The sequence below is a fragment of the Danio rerio genome, chromosome 9 (genome assembly GCF_049306965.1).
Source record: "Danio rerio strain Tuebingen ecotype United States chromosome 9, GRCz12tu, whole genome shotgun sequence".
Lineage (NCBI taxonomy): Eukaryota > Metazoa > Chordata > Actinopteri > Cypriniformes > Danionidae > Danio > Danio rerio.
In genome coordinates, this window is record NC_133184.1 from 56,675,001 (window position 1) to 56,695,000 (window position 20,000).

General features: G+C 37.9%; 1 protein-coding gene across 13 annotated transcripts in view; it reads left to right on the forward strand.

Annotated features, from left to right (window-relative positions):
• Window positions 1–20,000, forward strand: part of frmpd4 (FERM and PDZ domain containing 4) — a 225,480-nt gene that overhangs the window by 126,397 nt on the left and 79,083 nt on the right. For 2 of the 13 annotated variants that reach the window (XM_073913327.1, XM_073913326.1), the window contains exon 1: window positions 6,942–7,141. The exons of the other annotated variants lie outside the window; for them this stretch is intronic. In XM_073913327.1, coding sequence (XP_073769428.1) covers window positions 6,957–7,141 — 185 coding nt within the window. In that variant the 5' untranslated portion in view covers window positions 6,942–6,956. Of the gene's footprint in view, window positions 1–6,941; window positions 7,142–20,000 lie in introns of those variants that run through there. 13 annotated transcript variants of the gene reach the window in all.

A 20,000-nucleotide genomic window follows, 5' to 3' on the forward strand; every position in this document is an offset into this window, starting at 1 on the left:
TTAGGGTGAAGCTATCAGTCCTTTAGGGTGGGGATAACAGTCGTTTAGGGTGGCGCTATCAGTCCTTCAGGGTGGAGCTATCAGTCCTTCAGGATGCGAGATAACAGTCATTTAGGGCTGAGCTATCAGTCCTTTAGGGTGGGGATAACAGTCATTTAGGGCGGAGCTATCAGTCCTTTAGGGTGGAGATAACAGTCATTTAGGGCGGAGCTATCAGTCCTTTAGGGTGGAGATAACAGTCATTTAGGGCGGAGCTATCAGTCCTTTAGATTGGAGATAACAGTCATTTAGGGTGGAGCTATCAGTCCTTTAGGGTGGAGATAACAGTCATTTAGGGCGGAGCTATCAGTTCTTTAGATTGGAGATAACAGTCATTTAGGGCGGAGCTATCAGTCTTTTAGATTAGAGAAGTCATTTAGGGTGGAGCTATCAGTCCTTTAGGGTGAAGATAACAGTCATTTAGGGCGGAGCTATTAATACTTTAGGGTGGGGATAAAAGTCATTTAGGGTGAAGCTATCAAATCTTAAGGGTGGAGCTATCAGTCCTTTAGGATGCGAGATAACAGTCATTTAGGGCGGAGCTATCAGTCCTTTAGGGTGGGGATAACAGGCATTTAGGGTGGAGCTATCAGTCCTTTAGGGTGGGAATAACAGGCATTTAGGGTGGAGCTATCAGTCCTTTAGGGTGGGGATAACAGGCATTTAGGGTGGAGCTATCAGTCCTTTAGGGTGGGGATAACAGGCATTTAGGGTGGAGCTATCAGTCCTTTAGGGTGGAGATAACAGTCATTTAGGGCAGAGCTATCAGTCCTTTAGGGTGGAGATAACAGTCATTTAGGGCGGAGCTATCAGTCTTTTAGATTAGAGAAGTCATTTAGGGTGGAGCTATCAGTCCTTTAGGGTGGAGATAACAGTCATTTAGAGCGGAGCTATTAATACTTTAGGGTGGGGATAAAAGTCATTTAGGGTGAAGCTATCAGTTCTTAAGGGTGGAGCTATCAGTCCTTTAGGATGCGAGATAACAGTCATTTAGGGCGGAGCTATCAGTCCTTTAGGGTGGGGATAACAGGCATTTAGGGTGGAGCTATCAGTCCTTTAGGGTGGGGATAACAGGCATTTAGGGTGGAGCTATCAGTCCTTTAGGGTGGGGATAACAGGCATTTAGGGTGGAGCTATCAGTCCTTTAGGGTGGAGATAACAGTCATTTAGGGCAGAGCTATCAGTCCCTTAGGGTGGAGATAACAGTCATTTAGGGCGGAGCTATTAATACTTTAGGGTGGGGATAAAAGTCATTTAGGGTGGAGCTAACAGTCATTTAGGGTGAAGCTATCAGTCCTTTAGGGTGGGGATAACAGTCGTTTAGGGTGGCGCTATCAGTCCTTCAGGGTGGAGCTATCAGTCCTTCAGGATGCGAGATAACAATCATTTAGGGCTGAGCTATCAGTCCTTTAGGGTGGGGATAACAGTCATTTAGGGCGGAGCTATCAGTCCTTTAGGGTGGAGATAACAGTCATTTAGGGCGGAGCTATCAGTCCTTTAGGGTGGAGATAACAGTCATTTAGGGCGGAGCTATCAGTCCTTTAGATTGGAGATAACAGTCATTTAGGGTGGAGCTATCAGTCCTTTAGGGTGGAGATAACAGTCATTTAGGGCGGAGCTATCAGTTCTTTAGATTGGAGATAACAGTCATTTAGGGCGGAGCTGTCAGTCTTTTAGATTAGAGAAGTCATTTAGGGTGGAGCTATCAGTCCTTTAGGGTGAAGATAACAGTCATTTAGGGCGGAGCTATTAATACTTTAGGGTGGGGATAAAAGTCATTTAGGGTGAAGCTATCAAATCTTAAGGGTGGAGCTATCAGTCCTTTAGGATGCGAGATAACAGTCATTTAGGGCGGAGCTATCAGTCCTTTAGGGTGGGGATAACAGGCATTTAGGGTGGAGCTATCAGTCCTTTAGGGTGGGGATAACAGGCATTTAGGGTGGAGCTATCAGTCCTTTAGGGTGGGGATAACAGGCATTTAGGGTGGAGCTATCAGTCCTTTAGGGTGGGGATAACAGGCATTTAGGGTGGAGCTATCAGTCCTTTAGGGTGGAGATAACAGTCATTTAGGGCAGAGCTATCAGTCCTTTAGGGTGGAGATAACAGTCATTTAGGGCGGAGCTATCAGTCTTTTAGATTAGAGAAGTCATTTAGGGTGGAGCTATCAGTCCTTTAGGGTGGAGATAACAGTCATTTAGAGCGGAGCTATTAATACTTTAGGGTGGGGATAAAAGTCATTTAGGGTGGAGATAACAGTCATTTAGGGCGGAGCTATCAGTCCTTTAGGGTGGAGATAACAGTCATTTAGTGCGGAGCTATCAGTCCTTTAGATTGGAGATAACAGTCATTTAGGGTGGAGCTATCAGTCCTTTAGGGTGGAGATAACAGTCATTTAGGGCGGAGCTATCAGTTCTTTAGATTGGAGATAACAGTCATTTAGGGCGGAGCTATCAGTCTTTTAGATTAGAGAAGTCATTTAGGGTGGAGCTATCAGTCCTTTAGGGTGAAGATAACAGTCATTTAGGGCGGAGCTATTAATACTTTAGGGTGGGGATAAAAGTCATTTAGGGTGAAGCTATCAAATCTTAAGGGTGGAGCTATCAGTCCTTTAGGATGCGAGATAACAGTCATTTAGGGCGGAGCTATCAGTCCTTTAGGGTGGGGATAACAGGCATTTAGGGTGGAGCTATCAGTCCTTTAGGGTGGGGATAACAGGCATTTAGGGTGGAGCTATCAGTCCTTTAGGGTGGGGATAACAGGCATTTAGGGTGGAGCTATCAGTCCTTTAGGGTGGGGATAACAGGCATTTAGGGTGGAGCTATCAGTCCTTTAGGGTGGAGATAACAGTCATTTAGGGCAGAGCTATCAGTCCTTTAGGGTGGAGATAACAGTCATTTAGGGCGGAGCTATCAGTCCTTTAGGGTGGGGATAACAGGCATTTAGGGTGGAGCTATCAGTCCTTTAGGGTGGGGATAACAGGCATTTAGGGTGGAGCTATCAGTCCTTTAGGGTGGAGATAACAGTCATTTAGGGCAGAGCTATCAGTCCTTTAGGGTGGAGATAACAGTCATTTAGGGCAGAGCTATCAGTCCTTTAGGGTGGAGATAAGTCATTTAGGGCGGAGCTATCAGTCCTTTAGGGTGGAGATAACAGTCATTTAGGGCAGAGCTATCAGTCCTTTAGGGTGGAGATAACAGTAATTTAGGGCGGAGCTATCAGTCCTTTAGGGTGGAGATAACAGTCATTTAGGACAGAGCTATCAGTCCTTTAGGGTGGAGATAACAGTCATTTAGGGCGGAGCTATCAGTCCTTTAGGGTGGGGATAACAGGCATTTAGGGTGGAGCTATCAGTCCTTTAGGGTGGGGATAACAGGCATTTAGGGTGGAGCTATCAGTCCTTTAGGGTGGGGATAACAGGCATTTAGGGTGGAGCTATCAGTCCTTTAGGGTGGAGATAACAGTCATTTAGGGCAGAGCTATCAGTCCTTTAGGGTGGAGATAACAGTCATTTAGGGCGGAGCTATCAGTCCTTTAGGGTGGAGATAACAGTCATTTAGGGCAGAGCTATCAGTCCTTTAGGGTGGAGATAACAGTCATTTAGGGCGGAGCTATCAGTCCTTTAGGGTGGAGATAACAGTCATTTAGGGCAGAGCTATCAGTCCTTTAGGGTGGAGATAACAGTCATTTAGGGCGGAGCTATCAGTCCTTTAGGGTGGAGATAACAGTCATTTAGGGCGGAGCTATCAGTCCTTTAGGGTGGAGATAAGTCATTTAGGGCGGAGCTATCAGTCCTTTAGGGTGGAGATAACAGTCATTTAGGGCAGAGCTATCAGTCCTTTAGGGTGGAGATAACAGTCATTTAGGGCGGAGCTATCAGTCCTTTAGGGTGGAGATAACAGTCATTTAGGGCAGAGCTATCAGTCTTTTAGCAAATTTTACGGCACAATGCACTCACATACTTTGAAGCAGGCTATGACCGAACACAGAGGATGATCTCCGAGTGGTGGTCTCCAAAATTAAACCAAGAATAGACTTGTGCTGTAAACATAGTGTCTCATTAAGTGCGGTTAATTTTAAATGAAACAAATGAATCATCATTCCAACAATGCACATCACGTGACCACACACACACACACACACACACACACACACACTAGTGTAAACGGGGCCTTAATCCCAACAGGGAGAACCAGCAGCAATCAAGAATGCCATGGCATGGCAATCAAAAAATATGATTATAATGGAAGTCAATGAAGTTAAAAACAGCCACCAAGGGTTAACTATAAGAGAAGAAGCTTCATGCTGCGCTGTCAGGATGAACACTGAACATTCACATGCTGGAGTCGTGCGTCAGCTTTCTGAAGTGACAAACAGGTGAAAGAAACTAATGCTGCTTTATTTCTGCACTACTGACGGGAGATCTGAGGGTCTGAGCTCACAGCAGAAAACCCCTCTGTGCACTTTGATGCCTTTTTCTGGCTTATTTTTATTCTTTGAGAGCACTGATGGAGAACACCAGCATTAATATTATTATATCTGCTTCTGAAAATAAGATATGAAGGAGTTTTGCGTTGGTGGGGATTCATGCTTTCTGTCTAGTGCACTTATTTTTGTAATTGGCCTGAAATATTAGGCCTTTTTAATTGTTTTTTTTTTTTTTTGTCTGTTGCAGATATTGAAATTCAGGGTGCTTTATCTTTTGTACAGTTTTTGTTTCGAAAAAATGTAATTTTTCAATGCAGAATTGTTTTTTATCACATGTGTTATGCTAATCTTCAGCATCAATACAAGTATTTTTATTTTTATTCTAAGGTTATTGGTCTTCATAGTGACTGAAAGTCATGCAAAATCATATTTCTATAGCTAAATCTGCATTTTATTTTGTTATATTTTAGAGCTGCACAATAATGTAAAAAAAATATTAATAATAATATTACCTATAACATTTGCCTTGAAAAAAATCAATTTTTAAAATTATTTTAAATCATTTATTAATTTAAAGATATTAAAAAAAACAGGTAAAATATAATTTTCAGATCCAGTTAATTCTAATTTAGACTAAACAACTGTGTTAAGCTTCAAACATGTAGGGCCCTATCATACACCTGCTGCAATAAGGCGCATTGTTGGCGTGTTGCTATTTTGAGGAACTGAAATAGACCAACAGCACCATTGATCAACTAAAAGCTGCTCTAAAGTCCAGCAGAGCGCGTTAGTTATGCACCTATGCAGATCCAAACACTGCTGAACACACACAGGATGAACAGCAGCACACAGATATCTTTACAGATGAAAACAATTAAAGGATTAAAATATTACAAACATGTTTATTTTCTACATCAATATAAACAGCACTGCCTCCATGCCTTCTTCACCTCGGGGGGCTTCTTCAGTTTATTCATGATGATCTGCATCTGTATAATGTGATTATTATTAGCAGTATTATTTATGATTTGCAGATTTATATTCGTTTTAATATAAACAAGTGTAGATTTGTCCAGCTGTGGGGTTTTGGAGACGTCTGCATCACCATATGGGGCATAAGAACAGGACATGTGTTTGAAATATCTCAGTTTTCTGACCACACTTCATTATTGTTGCTCATTTATTCCTTTGCTGGAGGTCAGAACTAAATTAAGAAATAGATTTGAATCAACTCTTTGTGTTTAACTAAAGGAAATTAAACATGTGAGTTAATGGATGTGTTCAGTGGAGTGAGTTTCCACCGTTTCCTCACTCCACTAAAGTAAAGGAGTAAAGAGTGAAAGTAAAGTAAAGAGAGAGTAAAGAGGCCAATTGGAGGAGGATCGTTTTTAATCATATGAGACTCTGAGTGGTTTAATGCACGAAAGATTCAGTGGCAAGTTTGTTTTTTAGCTTTCAAGTGTGTGTATAAATATTTATATTCCAAGTTTTTTTTAAATATCTATCTATCTATCTATCTATCTATCTATCTATCTATCTATCTATCTATCTATCTATCTATCTATCTATCTATCTATCTGTCTGTCTGTCTGTCTGTCTGTCTGTCTGTCTGTCTGTCTGTCTGTCTGTCTGTCTGTCTGTCTGTCTGTCTGTCTGTCTGTCTGTCTGTCTGTCTGTCTGTCTGTCTGTCTGTCTGTCTGTCTGTCTGTCTGTCTGTCTAAATGAATATATTTTATTTTTTGTGTTTTGTGTGTCAACAATTGTATAATGTTTCAGTTTTAGTCATTTTAATATATTTTTTATTATTAATGTACTAAAATAACTAAAATTGAAACAAAAATAATACAATTAATTACATGCACGCGCACAAAGAGACACACACACAAATTATTAAAACAAACTCGTTATTAAAAACTATAATAATATCCCAGCATAGGGCTGCATGGAGGCGCAGTGGGTAGCACTGTTGCCTCACAGCAAGAAGGTCACTGGTTCGAGCCTTAGCTAGGTCAGTTGGTGTTTCTGTGTGGAGTTTGCATGTTCTCCCTGTGTTGCCGTGGGTTTCCTCCGGGTGCTCTGGTTTCCCCCACAGTCTAAACACATGCGCTATAGGGGAATTAAGTAGGCTAAATTGTCCGTAGTGTATGTGTGTGAATGAGTGTGTGTATAGATGTTTCTCAGTGATTGGTTGCAGCTGGGAGGGCATCCGCTGCGTAAAACATACACTGGAAAAGTTGGCGGTTCATTCCGCTGTGGCGACCCCTGATTAATAAAGGGCTAAGCTGAAAAGAAAATGAATGAATATCCTAGCATTATCAAATGTATTATTCATATTGTTGTTGTTATTATTATATATTATTATTCATATTATCTATGCCTTCATTATTGTGTGATCGCTGTTATCGTTTTGGAGCATTATTGTGTCGGCTTCTTTAATTTCAGGGCTCCTCATGCTGACTGTAAAAGCAAGTGATTTGTGTTTATTTGTAATAATGATCCTCCTGTTCAACAGAGGGCGGGGTTTGTCACACACACACACACACACACACACACACGCGCGCGCGCGCATCGTAGTGTTGTTTTTCTGCCCTTATGTAAGAATAAACACAGGCTTGAGCACATGCAGATCAGATGCAGGACACTGTGAGCTCTGGCAGAGATGCAACTTCACTCTCGGGTCTGTAATAATTCATAATTCATGCTTTCACCTCCATACGGAAGGCTTTTGGTGATGTATATGAGATGTAGCAGCTTATGGAATATTCTAGTGGGATATGGCAGATTTGTGTTCGCTTACTGCAGCGTGTGATGCTTCCAAAAAAGGCGTCCGGACGGGCGCAGAGAGGATCTTAGGGTGGCTCACTGTTAAGGGCACATGCATGGTGGAATATAGGGGAATTCAGAGCATCATTTGCATATTTAATGCCTGGTGCAAATAATTTTTTTCTGTTAGACAGTTGACTCTAGGGTGTATTATTTACTGTGAAACCAATGCAGCAGCGTTAAGCAATTAATTTAGAGTTTTTTAAAAAACATGCAAAAGTATTTGCACCCCTAAAAGCGTATAGATGTCATATTTTAGGATTGTTTGGCTTCTTGTATAATGTTCTTAAGTGTTGCTGGATGAAATCTGATTAAAATGCACTGTAATGTTTATTATATTGCATTTTATTATTTACTTTTTAAAGGCTTCTGTCCACTTCAGCAAATCTTAATGATAGTTTTACTCTAATCGATATCCTGAAGGAGTTTATTAAAGGTTTTTTTTTCATAACGTGTATGTTTTTTTTATGTTTATTACATAGTTTATTATATTTATTTTCAGGATATTGATTTTCACGGTGACGCAGTGGGTAGCATAACTGCCTCACGGCAAGAAGGTCACTGGCTTGAGCCTCGGCAGGGTCAGTTGCCATTTCTGTGTGGAGTTTGCATGTTCTCTGAACACATGCGCTATGTGAATTGGGTAGGCTAAATTGTTCTTAGTGTATTTGTGTGTGAATGAGTGTGTATGGGTGTTTTCCAGTGATGGGTTGGAGCTGGAAAGGCATCCACTATGTAAAAGATATGCTGGATAAGTTGGTGGATATATATATATATATATATATATATATATATATATATATATATATATATATATATATATATATATATATGTATATATATATATATATATATATATATATATATATATATATGCGCGCGCACACACACACACACACACACACACATATATATATATATATATATATATATATATAAATATATAAATATATAAATATATATATATATAAATATATATATATATATATATATATATATATATATATATATATATATATATATATATATATATATATATATATATATATATTAATCTTGGGCTCTTTAAAGCAGCAGGACTGTGGGTACACAAGCATCATTTTTTGTCTGGTGAGAACCGATCGCAAGTGAACGGAAAAAAAGCGCAAGTAAACAGGACCGCGCGCGCTTTTAACAGGTGATGCGTGCGAGTAATCATCCTCTCATACGGTATTCACCTGCTTTGTCTCGCGCGAACAGTTATTGTTTTCTGTCGTGCTGTTACTCGATTAAAAGATCAAATTTGCATGCATATTGGGCCATACTTATTGTCAAACTCTGCTTTAAGAAAACTACAATGTAAAAATTATTTCCAACCTGCCAAAGTGGCTAGTGGGAGCGGCTGGCTAAACCGTCAAAGCTGAAATCTACCCGCATTTGGCGGGTTGGCGGGTGTTAATGTAAAGCCCTGCTAATATTGCTTAAGGGGTTAATAATATTGACCTTAAAATGGTGTTAAAAAATTTTAAAAAATGCTTTTATTCTAGTCGAAATAAAACAAGTAAGACTTTCTCCAGAAGAAAAAATATTATCAGACACTGTGAAAAATTGCTGAATCTGTTAAACATAATTTTCTAAATATTTGAAAGACAAAAAAAGACTAATAATTTTGACTTCAACAGGCCAATATATATACAGTTGAAGTCAGAATTATTAGCCCCCTTTTGATTAAAAAAATAATAATAATAATAATATTTCCCAAATGATGTTTAACAGAGCAGGGAAATGTTCACAGTATGTTTGATAATATTTTTTCTTCTGGAGAAAGTCTTATTTGTTTTATTTTAGCTAGAATAAAAGCAGTTTAATTTAAATTTTTTAAACACTATTTTTGGGACAATATTATTAGCCCCTTTAAGCTATTTTTTTGTTCTACAGAACAAACCACTGTTATACAATAACTTGTCTAATTACCCTAACCTGCCTAGCTAACCTAATTAATTAAGCCTTTAAATGTCACTTTAAGCTGTATAGAAGTGTCTTGAAAAATATCTAGTAAAATATTATTTACTGTCATCATGGCAAAAATAAAACAAATTAGTTATCAGAAATAAATTTTTAAAACTATTATGTTTAGAAATGTGCTGAAACAATCTTCATTCCGTTAAACAGAAAGTGGGGAAAAAAATAAACAGGGGTGCTAATAATTCAGGGGGGCTAATAATTCTGACTATAACTGTATCTGTAGTCTTCACAATAAAGAAAATGAACACAGCTCAACTCTCAGCTGCACAGTGCTTTTTAAATATGTGCCATGATGCTGAAGTCAGAGTTATGAACAGAAGCGGAGTGTGTGTGTGTGTGTGTGTGTGTGCGCGTGTGCGCGTGTGCGCGTGTGCGCGTGTGCGCGTGTGTGCGTGTGTGCGTGCGTGCGTGTGTGCGTGTGTACGTGTGTGTGTGTGTGTGGAATAATCATCAGTCGCTGTGACAGACAGTGTGTGGGTGAGCTGAACATTGCTTTGACCGTCTCTTTAGTCACGTGGCTGAAATCGCAGCCTCTCTGTGCAGGGTTTGACATGCACTGGACTGATCTGTGTGATTTATTCGTCTGCTTAGCCGGAAATTTGACATTTGGCATTAAATCTGCTCCCCAGCGTAGTGTATTCTTGCCAAAAAACCTCCAGCGTGGACCAGAAGAGAAGCCTGACTGACAAAAAAAAAAAAAAAGTGTCCTACTTTATATTAGGTGGCCCTAACTACTACACTAGCTGACAAAAGTCTTGTGGCCTATCCACGTTTTAGGAACACAAATAATAAGTTGACTGTTAGTTGATCATTTGGTATCAGAAGTGGTTTGCATGAAAGGCAAATGCCTCTAGGTGATGCTCATTTGAGCACAATAAAATATGATCATGCCTTGATTATTAATAATGTCATCAGGATAGTAAGCTCTGACTCTGCTTAGACTAAAGTCTTGTCACTGAACAGAAGTAATGTCCAGTATGGCATATAAAGTCCTGCTGCAGTGGAGACAGAATGAATATTGTGTCTGACTCCATCATTTATTTATTTAAATTTATTTATTTTTCTAAAATTTTGCATTTTTTAAATTATTTTTTTATTACTATAAATATATAGATAAAAAAAATGTAATGTAATGTAATGTAAAAATGTAATACATTTTTTTAAAATAAAAAATAAACTCAATGTACTCACAGAACACTTGTGGTGCTCTCGCTCTATATATATTAGAGCTGCACAATTAATAGTTAATAGATGGCGATCTCGATTCGACCCCCTAGACGATCTTAATCCAGCATTTCTACAATTCTGTCAATCATATTTTCAAGTTCAATTCAATTCAGCTTTATTTGTATAGCGCTTTTACAATGTAGATTGTGTCAAAGCAGCTTCACATAAATGGTCATAGTAACTGGAACAGTGTGGTTCAGGTTTTAGTGTTTAAGTTCAGTTCAGTTCAGTTTAGCTCAGTTCAGTGTGATTCAATTTTCAAGAGAAGAAAAGGCGGCTGCATGAGTCTTTTCATTGTTTCACACATGTTGCTCAGTGACATTGACACCTCCAAATGATGTTGAATGAGTCACATACTGTATTTATAAGGTATAATTCGCCTAATTTTGTCTTCATACGATGATGTTTTTTATTTAATTTTTAATTTTTATTGACTTCAGTAACAAACATACAAAATTCAATTTACACAAAAGAACACAATGTCAATAACAGATCAGCATAAATAATATAAACATTAAAAATTAAATAAAAAGAGAAACAAAAGAGAGAAAAGAAAGAAAAAAATAAATAAATAAATAAGATTAAACATATACATAAAACAAACACAGCAAGAGGAAAGGAGGACTTATGTATCCGTGCTGTTTCCAAAATATTTATCATAAAAAACTAAAAATCTATCACTTTTCTGATTATTGACTAATCTTAGAGATTTAATAAAAACATCAATTTCTATTAAAAAATGTGAAAAAGAAGGCTGCGAACTGGATAATTTTTGTTTATGGATAAAATATTTTCCATACAAAATAAAAAAGTCAATAATGTAATTCTCTGATACATCAGCCCCACCTCCATAATAACAAACGACATCCTGAAGATGAAAGGGTCTGGAAGAAGCAATGTGGTTACCTATATGGATCATATGATGATGTTTTCGCGGCCGGGAAATCACACGTGACGTGAGCTGCTGACCATGAGCTGTTATCACAGAGAGGACAAACGCTCTACTTAATGATAGATGCGTGCGCGTCTACTTTAGTGAGCAGAACCTGCATATGTTGCGAGTATCAGGTAATACAGTTGTAAATAATATTCTGTCTGTGGCACAGAGTGATCGTTTGGGAGCCGCACGCGAAGTATGAACAAGCGATTAGCAGTCAAAATGAAACCGAAAGTGTGCACTTCATTTAAATGATCATATCGCATTTTAGAGTTATGATTACGGCAATCGTTTGATATGTGTTTTCTGTCATAGCGAACACACAGTTGTGCATGAAAATAAATGTTTACAGTGTCAGTATAACTACTCTAGCCAATATATTGCTGAATATAATCTGATAATGGCAAATGTCTGATTTTACCAGTGAATTAAATTGTCTAATATGACCGATTGCAAGCAAATATCTCAAACATAATAATTCAACATCAGAATTATTATAAGTAGAATAGAATTTTTTATAGAAACACGTAGACCTGCACATAATATTATTATCGATGTTGTGCCATATGCATGTTTACTTTTATTTTACATCTACAGAATCGTGAGAAAATCGTGATCTTTATTTTAAGCCAAAAAATCGCGATTCTCATCTTAGACAGAATCGTGCAGCTCTACTATATATATATAATATATTATATATATATATATATATATTATATATATATATATATATATATATATATATATATATATATATATATATATATAATCCCCTTTGTAAAAACATTTAACTTTAATATGTCAACAAAATCATGCACTCATTTTAAGTCTGGCTTTATCCAAGAGTTGTTCATTAGGAATGTCCCGATCAGTTTTTTTTTTTTTTTTTTTTTTGCATCAGAGTCATTTGATTTTGAGTATCTGCCAATAACAAAACCTGATCTGATACTTCTATAATTCATAAAAAAGAATAAAGAAGAAGAAACCGGTCCGGGATATTCCTAATGTTTTATTGAATTCACCTTATTTTAATATTCAACAACTCTGTTAATAAACAGAGCACTTCTGTGAGGAAGCTTGAATAATCAAGTAATGAATAACATCAATTCTTCACTTTTAGACTTTAGTGTGACAGTAAATATATAAAAAAACTAATATAGAAACAAACAGCATCTCAGCTTAAAATACCCGACAGGCAATCACAAGTTTACAAATCTCAAAGTTTGCTATGGCAATGTTGTCGTCATCAGCTTTATAATACCTCCAGACCGCAGACACACTCGCGCTCTACTGCTTTAAGCTGCTCCTGTGTTCTTCTTTGCTGAGATTTAACCAATAGCGTGTCTGCAACAAAGTGATGTCATGCCGCACGTGTTGCTGCTTCTGTGTGAAGTCAAGAAAGAGTTCTAACTGTGTGCCACCTCATAACTATAGATGTGTTATACACACACACACACACACACACACACACACACACACACAGTTGAAGTCAGAATTATCAGCCCCCCTTTGAATTTATTTTTTAATATTTCCCAAATGATGTTTAACAGAGCAAGGAAATGTTCACAGTGTGTCTGATAATATTTTTTCTTCTGGAGAAAGTCTTACTTGCTTTATTTTGGATACTTGCTTTATTTTGGACAGAATAAAACCAGTTTTTAATCTTTTATACACCATTGTAAGGTCAATATTATTAGCCCCTTTAAGCTATATTTTTTTTTTCGAGAGTCTACAAACCATCATTATACAATAACTTGCCGAATTAACCCCCTAACCTGCCTAGTAACCTAATTAACCTAGTGAAGCCTTTAAACGTCACTTTAAGCTGTATAGAAGCGTCTTGAAGAATATCTAGTCAAATATTATGCTGTCATCATGACAAAGATTAAAATAAATCAATTATTAGAGATGAGTTATTAACACTGTTATGATCAGAAATGTGTTGAAAAAAATCTGCTCTCCATTAAACAGAAATTGGGGGAAAAATAAACAGGGGGCGAATAATTCTGGCTTCAACTGTATATACATATATTCGAGTCCTGATCGGGAGTTATTGTCCGATTCCGCTGGAATCTGAAACTTTGTGATCGGACCTGATGTCCTATCATGTGGACATCCCTAATGTTCATGTTCTGGAAGTGTGTGCAAAGCAGCGCCAACTTACTTTAAACACAGCTGCACTGAGAAAAACGATTTGCATTTGCTATTTTTTAGGTAAATGGTTGCAAACAATTGATATGAGCTGAATTTACACAAATATATTACATTTAGGAATGATCAACTGCATTTGTTAGTTTGAATTCAGCCCAAATCAGTTTCAGTTTCCTTTATTTATGTCATTCAAATCATCACCATAGAATTGTAATGCAGAACGAAATTACATTACAACAGACCCAACAATAACATAAAAAAACATCACTATACAAACACTATAAAATCCTAACATGATAAATAAGCTTTTATAATTGCATAAAAATATAAAACAATATTATTAAATAAGATATAACCCATTTTTTTTAAAAATCTCTGAAGAGAATAACTTTATACTTAAATACCTTTTTCACCATTTGTTGTAATATTAACAATTTATGCTAGTTTAACAAATTGATTTATTTATTTTTAACACTAGCTATCAACAATGCTTAAGAAATGGTATTATTCAAAAGTCTTATAATGACAGGATAAAAGCAATCTGGAAACCGCACTGATTTGCTCCTCAGACTTCTGTAACGCCTGCCTGATGGCATGAGTGACAGCAGGCTATGACCAGGGTGGGTTGGATCCCCGAAAATGTTATTTGCCCTAGACAGACAATGGCTTTGGTGAAGTTCCTCGATAGATGTCATTTTGACTCCAACAGACCTTTCAGCTGACTTTATGATCCTCTTAATGGTGTTCTTATCAGACACACTGCTATTCTCACACCAAAGGGAGATGCCATTGGTAAGAACACTCTCAACAGCTCCTCTGTAAAAACTTGTGAGGATTGATTGGCTGAGGTGTGCTCTTTTCAACCTTCTCAGAAAGTGCAGTCGCTGGTGCGCTTTCTTCGCTGAATATATATATATATATATATATATATATATAAACTGTTTGCACCCGCTTACCTTAAAAAATTTAGTAAATCCAATGAAATGTGTGTGGTTTTCATTGCAAATACACATTTCTGTTTAATGTTTGCATGTTTTTAGGGTGTGATGGTCACAATAACTGTCACCGCTGGGAAAGCAGTAATACCACTTGTTTACCAAGTCGATGCAAGAGTGCTAGTGTAAGAGTTGAAATATTGCAAATATTTTGATGTCTTTAACAATTCAAAACATGAGCTGAAAACAGAGACTGTTGACTCCACAACCCAGCAGGTGGGAATGCGGGAAAAACCGGCTCCTGCTGCATTTGCATCTGAGTCTGCTGAAACTCGGCTTCATCCACCCCATCTCACATATGGTCATTTCAATGTTTGAATGTTCTAGATTAACCAAACTGACTTTAACTATCATGTTTTATATAATTTGAAATGTCTCAGTGCGACTGGTACAATGGTCTCATTCTCTCAGAAATAGACATAATCAAAACAATAAATATATAACTTCAGGCATCTTTTTAACCACTGTGAAGGGTGTGACTTTTCCACAGGCAGCACTAAATGTGAATGCCTTTTGTTATGCACACACCCCCTTCCTTGAGGGAATTCTTGGATTATTTAAGGTAAGGTTTGAGAGGCTCGGTGCGATTCTGCCTACCCAGATCAGCCCGTAACATGGAGCTTACGCTCCACGTTATGTAAAATTTGAAGTCAGGTATGCATCTTTTCATCTTGGATTTATCTTTGATAATTTAATGTTTTGTATTGATCATTTATGAATTGACTGATTGAATTGGCATAATACATTTACCTGACTAATAAATTGTAATGTTTGACCATATTTTGCTCACTCTGTAATTATTAATTCAAGTAGATTACGCTGTATCCTTGTTTCTGCACGTCTTGCGTCAGGTCAGTAGACGGACTAAAATCCAGTTGAGATGGAGCATTGGGCACACTAATTGTGTTTTAGGGATCCAACTGACTCTTGATATTGATTCAAGTGTACTTGGGTGGAAAGGGCGTTAACTTCCGTCTATGTCAACAAGGTGTTGCACGACTAACCTAGATTGGGTACCCGACCTTTGTTTGAAGGTAATATTATTCTAAATTAAGTTCATATGGGAAACCATGGGCTCGGTGAAAACCAAAGTTACTATAGAGTCCAGTAGTCGGGTACATTTATATTAATGCCCTAACCTCTAATTAGAAATGATGATTGTCTTAACTCAAAGGTGTACATCTAAGCGGGACTAACTAAAGTATTTTAGAACGAGCGCGCTGGTAGCGGCCATCTAAAGTATTAGTCAATTACCTCTGTTTAATATTCAAGACTGACCGGAGTGTGACCATGAAAGACGCCTTCGGCCGAGGCGATTTCTCTGAGCGACATGAGCACCCGAATGAACGGATGTATTAGTTACTAGTGAAGACAAAAGGTTCAAACATTTATCTAAATTATATATTGATATAATCTTCTCAATGCTTTATGATTGGAGTCAGATAAAACTAAAGATAAATATATTCATATTCTAAACCACCTCATACTAAAATTGGAGTCAGATATGAGTTAAATTTAATATAAATCAACATTGTGCACTGGAAAGACCGAACATGCAGTGAACTTCATCCACCATTGGATACCTTCATTGGACCAACTGGCTGGACCTTACACTAGTGTGGTGCATCGAGCGAATTCTTATATCGTGATACCTGTTATTATCATAATTATTATGTTTTTGTAGATATAATTGGAGTATATTTTTGCAGATTTTATTTTCCTGTTGTTTTTTTGGAACTTTTTTGGGATTTTTTCTTTATTTTGCACATGTCTAGACCTTCACTGATGATGGACTTTTTGGCACTGTCTCCTTGCACGACAGTGCTTTGCGAGAAAGCCATCATTTTTTTCCCCTTCCGAACTCACATTTCTCCCCCTGAAGACACATCACATAAGGTGTAGTTTGTGATTGGCCAAACTTTATATAAGCCAATATATTTAAATTACATATACAGCATACAAGTCGATGTTTGGATTCCACAGATATGAGATGCATGTCCTATATGTAACATCCATTTAACAATTAACTCTTTGAAACTGACCCTTGACCCTTTGGTGACTGTTGCTTTAAATTTTAATGAGATTGTGCTCTCTTTAAAAGTGGGTGGAGCTACAAATGACTAATAAGGGAGAGATGGTCACTAGTGGGTGGGGCTTTCCCCCTCTGATGACACGTACAGCGGGAGAATGTCAATCAGAGTGTTTCTGTTTTTATGAAGTCTGATTATAACACAATTAATTCATGTTAACCATTAGAGGCTGGAGATATTCACACACTGCTGACACACAACTGGGGTTAAACCCCTTATAAAAAGTGAGTTTTGCATAATAGCTGCCCTTTAAGAGGTATTTTAGAAGTGTGTTAACCTGGCTCTAAATGCATTGAGTTAATCGTGCATCAGGTTTCTCATGTGCTCTGTGTTCCTGTAATGTCTGTCTGCATCCAGCTTTTCAAATCAGGTTTTATTTGAGTTAAGCCGCTGTTTCTGTAGGTAATAAACACATCTCAAGTCTCCTCACCTGGTTAATTTGATTCATCAGGTAAGATGAGATGCTGAAGCGCTCACCTTCACCCAGACTCCATTACGCAGAGACTTTTAGCTGCACCGTTTGACTGGAATAATTCACCTAACAACATAAAAGCGCAATTATCAAGCTCTCGCTGCAGATCGGGTTTGCTCCCTGCTGGATGCCTAGAAAAAGTGCTGGTCTAGATTTAAATGTGCGGTATGCAAGTCTTTGGGCTCTATTTTGATGGTCCATGCGCAGAGCGCAAAACGCAGGGCGCAAACGCTTTCAGGGCGTGTCAGGACGCGTTTTTGCTCATTTAAGAACGGGAAAATCTGCTTTGCGTCGCGGCGCATGGTCTAAAAGTGTTGAGTTTATTTTCTTAATGAGTTATAGGTGTGTTTTGAGAATAAACCAATCAGAGTCTCATCTCCCATTCCCTTTTAGAGTCAGCTGTGTCGCGCCAAGAGCGCATTCGCTATTTACAGGACGCAAAGTAAGTCTAAGTGGAAAAAATGAGCATTTCACAAGCAAACAGTTGACAGTTAACAGTATTTTAACAGACAACAGTTAAACAGAGCATCTACTGCGTGAGAATGAGAGATAATGGATCACTTTCACTCTTGGATAGGGAAACCTTTACGCACAGACATCAATTAGGCTATAAATAAATACTTTTGTTTGTTAAACGCAAATATTCGTTTCAAAACTATTTCTAAATTCAGTTCTAATTTCCAGCAAACGAATAAATGAACAATAATAATAAAATGTGCTCAAAAACCTGAGTTATATCCTAAAACACATGCTGTGCCCCATATGGTCTAAAACCTGACAGGTGGGCAAATCTAAGCTTGTTTTTAATAAATATAGATATAATAAATAATACTGCTAATAATAATAACATTATACAAAAGCAAATTGTTATGAATGAACTGAAAAAGCCTCCCGAGATGAAGAAGACATAAAAGCAGTGATTTTTCATATTTATGTAGGCTAGAAAATAATGTGTTTTGTAATATTTTAATCCTTTATATTTATATCCTATATCTATTCTTATTATATCCTATATATATCCTTAATATTTAAATTTTTTTCATATGTAAAGATATTTGCCTATTGCTCTCTTGTGTGTATTAAGCAGTGTGTAAGCGAGGAGCAACTCTGCGCCGCAGTTTAGACCGGGTTAATTTTGGTCTTATGACAAATCTATTATAGTTTCTCAAAATAGCAACGCGCCAGCGGTACGCCTTCCTTTTTAGACCAGAACGCTTATGGACGCACAAATGAGCGCTAATGCATTTGCTATTTAAACAGCGTAGCGCAACGCCTCAAAACCACTCTTGCGCCAAGCTGAAACTAGCAAAAGACTATTGCACCACGCCTTGCGCCACACTGCGCCGGGTGTATGATAGAGCCCTTTGATTCTTATAAAGCATAACATACCATAATGAATTTGCAGATATTAAGAAACATCAGATAGTCACATATTCTGCTTTGAACATGAGCGTTATGTGTCCTGGAACGGCTGTCTTTGTTTTGGTCATTTAACCTGCCCAATGCCATTTTAGCCAATTATATTTCAGCACTCCGGGTTGCCTTGATGGAACATTTACATTTAGTCATTTAGCAGATGCTTTTATCCAAAGCGACTTACAAATGAGGACAAGGAAACAATTTACACAACCATAAGAGCAACAATAAATAAGTGCTGTAGGCAAGTTTCAGGTATGCAAAGTCTAAGAAGCAAAAACATTAGTAAATTTATTTATTTATTTATTTTGTAGTACAGTTAGTGGTGGAGCCAGGGAGGCAATTGCAGATTAGTAAGGGAAGTGGAGACTAAATAGTTGAGTTTTTAGTGGTTTCTTGAAGACAGCGAGTGACTCTGCCGTTCTGATGCAGTTAGGGAGTTCATTCCACTAGCTGGGCAGATTGAATGCGAGAGTTCGGGAAAGTGATTTCTTCCCTCTTTGGGATGGAACCACGAGGCGACGTTCATTCACAGAACGCAAGTTTCTGGAGGGCACATACATCTGCAGAAGTGAGAGCAGATAAGAAGGAGCAAAGCCAGAAGTCGTTTTGTAAGCAAACATCAGAGCTTTGAATTTGATGCGAGCAGCAACTGGCAGCCAGTGCAAACGGATGAGCAGCGGAGTGACATGTGCTCTTTTAGGTTCATTAAAGACCACTCGTGCTGCTGCGTTCTGGAGCAGCTGAAGAGGCTTGATAGAGTTAGCTGGGAGCCCGGCTAGTACAGAGTTGCAATAGTCCAGTCTGGAGAGAACAAGAGCTTGAACAAGGAGTTGAGCTGCATGTTCAAATAGGACGGGTCGGATCTTTCTGATGTTATAGAGTGCGAATCTGCAAGATCGAGCAGTTCTAGAAATGTGTTCAGAGAAGTTTAGTTGGTCATCACTTGTTACTCCAAGGGTTTTCACCATTTTGGATGCAGTAATGGTTGCCCTGTCCATCTGGATTGAAAAGTTATGATGTAGAGTCGGGTTGGCAGAAACTTCAAGCATTTCTGTTTTCGTGAGGTTAAGCTGAAGATGATGATGATTTACGGTGAAAAACAGCGTAATTCATTCACTCAGGAAGGCTCTGAAAACATGCGACTGAAATGCGACCTCTGGTGGACAGTAGCAGACTCTGAAATGAGATGCAGATTCAGAGTTCCACATCATATAAACATTACCAGTGTAAACATTAGGTGAGCAGGTCACATTGTAACCCTGTGTCCTCAAAACATGCTATGTGAGGAGATTTGTAGTTATAAGTGATAATCTGGCTGTTTGCACCAGACGAAACATGACAGAAATGTAAATACAGCCATTCAGAAGCACAGAATAGTGCACTCACTGCACTCCAGCCAAATGGTAAGGTTTATAATA